Source organism: Otolemur garnettii, unplaced genomic scaffold (assembly GCF_000181295.1).
Source record: "Otolemur garnettii isolate 467f Iridium unplaced genomic scaffold, OtoGar3 scaffold00165, whole genome shotgun sequence".
Lineage (NCBI taxonomy): Eukaryota > Metazoa > Chordata > Mammalia > Primates > Galagidae > Otolemur > Otolemur garnettii.
In genome coordinates this window covers 1,482,748-1,488,213 of record NW_003852560.1, presented here as the reverse complement: position 1 = coordinate 1,488,213, position 5,466 = coordinate 1,482,748, and the positions used below count along the sequence as shown (strand labels likewise).

The following is a 5,466-nucleotide window of genomic DNA, read 5'->3' as shown; positions in this document are numbered from 1 at the left end:
TGGTAGAGTGCTCTGGCATCATAGCTCACAGCAACCTCAATCTCTTGGGCTCCAGTGATCCTCTTGCCTCAGCCTCCCCAATAGTTGGGACTACAGCCATGTGCCACAACACCTGGCTAGTTTTTTTTCTATTTTCAGTAGAGATGGGGTCTTGCTCTTGCTCAGGCTGGTCTGAAACTTCTAAGGTCAAGCATTCCACTTGGCTGGGCCTCCCAGAGTGCTGGAATTACAGGTGTGGGCTACCACGCCTGGCTGAAAGTGTCCCCTTATATTGCTACACATGCTGTTTCAGTTTCTTCTGGAAGTCCCACTAGTGCAGCCAGTTGTCTATGGTACACCACATCCTTTAAGGTACCTAGGTAGAAGTCTTGCACTGTTAAATCAGGAGAATGTGGGGGAAACTCAACTACACCTCTTCATCTTATGCACTGTCCTAGCAAATTCTCACTGAGGTCAGCTCTCATGTCTTGGTCCTTGTTATAATCTTGGGATGAAAACTTTCCATTTTGTGTTTTAAAAATGTGCTATGTGTTTGTTCTGCTGACTGCTGTCTCGTGCACACACTGTTTGGTAGCCCTCTGTGATGAGTGTGTAGACTGCCTAACACCACCGCAGAAGCAGCAGGACTTGTTGCTGCGGGAGGTGTCCTGGATTCCCTTGCTCACATCGTGCATGGCCCCACACGTCTCACAGTCACCACGACTGTGTGTAGTTGTTAGTAATGTTGGAGGTTCTGTTGCACACTCACTTCCCCATTGCCATTGTAATTTTCCATAATGTTCTCAGATTTCAAATACACTTCAAAATGGTCTTGCAGTGCTAGAGTGACAACCATGTTGCTGCCATTTTCTTTGGCTGTCCTGCCTGTTGCTTGGTGATGCTAGCAGTCATCTGATTGACACTATCTTTTGAGTGAACATCATACTACATATTGCTACTGTAATTAAATTCAACTTTGAAAAGTAAGACATAGATAACATCTCTTAAGGTTGTCTACTTTTTTTTGGAACCCCCAGTATCTAATGAGTGGTAGGGTAAAAGAATGACTAGAGGCTAGTAGGTGGCAGAAAGGTGGGGGATAGATAAGGGTCTACCCAGTGGCAAGAGTTTCAAAGGAGCTGATGGCTTTGCAAGAGAATAAATCACCTGGAAACATTTGTGAGAATCAAGGAGGCTCCCCCTTCCTGTCCATCATGCATGTGGAATTTGACATGAAGTGCGTCTTCCTAAGAGGATTGCAGGATGATGCTTTCCTCTAGGGGCAGTCAGGCTACTGTCAATACAAGGAAGTGACGTTCCCTTTAGAAAGAGTTTGTGTATGTACACCATGGAATATTATGCATCCTTAAAAAAGACAGAGACTTTACCTCTTTCATGTTTACATGGATGGAGCTGGAACATATTCTTCTTAGCAAGGAATCTCAAGAATGGAATAAAAAGTATCCAATGTACTCAGTCTTACTATGAAACCAATTACAGTGTTCTTATGAAAGCTATAACCCAATTATAGCCCAAGAAGAAGGGGATAGAGGAGAGAGAGGGGAGAGGAGGGGAGAAGATGGGTGGAGGGAGGGTAATTGGTGGGACCACACCTACCATGCGTCTTAGAAGGGTACATGTGAAATTTACTAAGTGCAGAATATAAATGTCTTAACACAATAACTAAGAAAATGCTGCAAAGGCTATGTTAACCAGTTTGATGAAAATATTTCAAATTATATATAAAACCAGCACATTGTACCCCATGACTGCATTAATGTACACAGCTATGATTTAATAATAATGAAAAAAAGAAAAGAGAGGAAGAAGTAAAAAGCTCATTGTTTCTATATGGTGTGATTTTCTACGATTGTAGAAAATCCAAAATAATCTATTGTCAGATTGATCCAATCTACTGAATCTGTCAGAAAATTTGGCTACTGGATATAATATTATTGTACATAAATATTGATTTGATTGTTTTATTTCAGAAATAAAAAAATTTAACATAAAAAGAAAGTGTTTAGGGCAGGGGTTCTCGATAGCCTGGGGTTATTTCGACCCCCCAGGGGACATTTGGCGATGTCTGGAAACATTTTCATCTGTTACACCCCCAGGTGGGTGCTTGTGCTACTGGCCTCTAGTGGTAGTGGCTAGCGATGCAGCTAAAATGCGTAGGATGACCGCCTGCCCCCCAGAAGTACCTAGTTCAACATGTGTTTGGTAGAGAAAAGCTGGATGAAGGAAATCAGGGTATTTGCTCATCATAGAACTGGATTCTGGCAGATCATCTCCTCCACGCTGTTCTGAAGCCCCCTCTGGTGCATTTTGGCTTGACTTGCACTTACATGTTTACCCTGTCACACTCACACACAAGCAAGATCTTGTTTCCCTTAGTTTCAGTTCCACATGGTATCTGAGTGCTGGGAAGGAACTAATTAGTTTTAGGACTATTTCAAGTCATTCCACAAGATGAATACAATGGATATACTATCATGATAATATTCATTTGGGGACTGAGGGATGCTTATTTGTTTCCTAGATATTTAGTTCCAGTTAGATGCCAGCAAACTGAATTTCTATACTAGAAAAATCCTTATCCTCCCCACAATTCCCAGGAGACCAAAGAATACCTGTAATGATTTGAAAGATTGGTGAAAATAGAGAGGCTTTTTTTGTCCCACTTTGTCACTCCAGATATGAAAGACGAGTTTTTAGATGAGTTTTGTTTTACAGACAGAAATAGAAAAAGGCATAAACATTGTATGACTCGTGTCCTGATAGAAGTGAGCATTCATACATTTGAAATTTAATGGTTGTAACTGAAATATAGACCTGGCCTGGTTTAGCACAGCCCTAAGCTAAGAAAGGTTTATACATTTTCAGAGTTATTCGAAAACAAACCAAACCAGTAAAAAATATGCAAGGGAGACCTTATGTGGCCCACAAAGCCTAAAATACTTACGATGTGGCCTTTTGCAGAAAAAGTTGCATAGCATAAGACTGATATTTCATTTCTAGTTCTGACCATGATGAGAATGAATCTATCATAGAACCATTGCATTCATGCAGAAACCCTAAAATCATGTGTGGGGTTTACATGAGCCAGTAGTCAGGTTTGCAAAACAGATGGCGGCCATCAGTCAGGTTATGTTTTAGGGAGGGAAGGAGACAGTAAGAAAATTATTGCACAAGTAATTAATTAATTAAGTAAATATACAAAGCAGCTATGAAGGATTCCAAGGGTGTGGAAGGAGATCACTAAAGGCTCTTCTGGATGAGTGTTGTTAATCTAAATTTTAGATTAGAATCTAGAATCTAATTAGATGGAGGTGTACTGACAGGACAAAAACCGAGAACACCTGTGGGCCCAGAAGGAGCCCTAGAGATTTTCTGTTTCTTCTGCCTTAGTTTATGAACATGGAAACAAACTCCATAAATTTCTGAAGGTTAGAGATATAGTGGTGTCAGAACTGGATTAGGGATGGAACCCATGGCTAACAACAGATCCAGCTGGTGACCAGTAAAATACTGATGCTCGGGCCCGGCTGCCAGCAATTCTGTTCTCCCTCAGCGATCCTTAGGTACAGCGAAGATTGATAACCCTTGGTCTAGGTGGACCCAGGTCCCCTAGGGTCCTCAGGCAGTGTCTTCTCACTGTGTCTCTCTTTTAGGAAAATAATTACAAACTTATATTTGGACCTAGAGTTATATTTCCAAAGAGCATATGGGAAAAATTTGAATTTTTCTATCACTTTTCTTTTCAGGCGACTGTTTTTGCTGGACAGCTCTCTTCCCCTCTCACGGGTTGGTGCCTTTGCCAGTCACCCCAACTCCTCATTCTCTGTCCCCTCTCAAGTGTCAGGCCTGAGATTGTAATGTCAGTCCCTGACATTTCGGAGCCAGAATGGTTGCATGGTGGGTTACTAACTGCTTCCTTAGAGAATCATCTGCAATTAAATCCATAATGGTTTAACCTTTTGGAACCCCAGTTAAATCCAGAAACCCTGTATTTAACCAAAATAGTGGTTTTACCAATTAAATCCAAAAGGGAGCTGGGTACCGTGGCAAATGCCAGTAGTTCCAGCTGCTCCTGAGGCTGAAACAAGAGGATCGCTTGTACCCAGGAATTCAAGGCCAGCTTGGGCAACATGGCAAGACCTCCCATCTTGAAAAACACAAACAAACAAACAAACAAATACCTCCCTCCCACCCAGACTATCTAAAACAGTTGGGGGCTTCTTTGTTGGAAGCTGTATAGCCCCTAATGTGGCCATTTTCTTTTGAGGCTGGGGGCTTTTGGGGGACAAGAGAGCAAACCAGGTCTGCCCTCCCCTCTGTGACATCTCTGGTCACAGGCTGCAGGGACTTCTGCATGGTTTCCAGCTTGCTGTTGCAGTCAGTCGCCATGGAAACGGAGTTGCTCCCTGGCAGTGTTTACCAGGCCTCCCTCCTCAGGGAGGGCCCAGAGCCAGGGGACCTGCCAGCGCTCCCTCTAATGACTGTGTTTCCTCCGTAGGGCGAACTCTGTTGGAGAAGCTGTTCAGCCAGCAGGAGAACGGGCCCCCAGAAGAAGCAGAGAAGTTTTGCTCCCGGATCATCGCCATGGGCCTCCTTCTCCCTTTCAGTGACTGCTTCAGGGAACCGTGTAATCAGAATGCCCAGACCAGTTCAGCTCCGTTTGATGTAAGTAGGGGCGTTCACTTCTGTCTGTGAGGCAGATTTCTCTGACACAGCCACTGTGATGTACATCTGGCAATCACTGTGATTTCCAAGTGACATGGATGGGAGCCGTCCTCCTCCCAGCCACTCAGTAGCTCAGTGTCTGTTTCTATACTTTTTTTTTTTTTTGGACTAGAGTGTTAAGTATAGTTGCCAAACCAAGTTTCTTAATAGGCTAGACAATCTAGCCTGCTTTAATCACTGGTGACTTTAAAGTGGCTCTAAGTCCATATTTATGACTTTCCTTCAGAAGTGGCTCCATGCAGCCCCAGGTTTCCAGGGGCCCTCGGAGGCTACTTCAGCGCATTCCTAACTCGTGTGTGCTGTATGTTGATGTGAAGCAGCATCATCTGCTTCCCCCCTGCCCCCATCAAGAGAGTTAATGTTGTACAACAGTAAGTCAAAAGGCACATTCATGTCTCATCATGAATATCAGCACTACTGGATTATCATTCTCAAGCCAGAGAAATTGCTAATCATTCTCAGGTATGTGGTACATGTGTGACCTCGGTTTTGCTAAGCAGGCATCTAAAACCTATATACTGGCTTGGTGCCGTAGCACAGTGGTTATGGTGCCAGCCACATATACTGAGGGTGGTGGGTTCAAACCCAGCCCAGGCCAGCTAAACAACTGCAACAACAACAACAACAAAATAGCCAGGCATCGTGGTGGGTGCCTGTAGTCCCAGGTACTTAGGAAGCTGAGGCAAGAGAATCACTTAAGCCGAAGAGTTTGAGGTTGCTGTGAGCTGTGACACCATGGCA

At 43.7% G+C, this 5,466-nt stretch overlaps 1 protein-coding gene across 1 annotated transcript in view; it reads left to right on the top strand.

Annotated features, from left to right (window-relative positions):
- FMN2 (formin 2) overlaps window positions 1–5,466 on the top strand; it is a 332,811-nt gene that overhangs the window by 34,305 nt on the left and 293,040 nt on the right. The window contains 1 exon segment of the mRNA XM_023519245.1: window positions 4,499–4,665. Within this exon segment, the coding sequence (XP_023375013.1) occupies window positions 4,499–4,665 (167 nt within the window).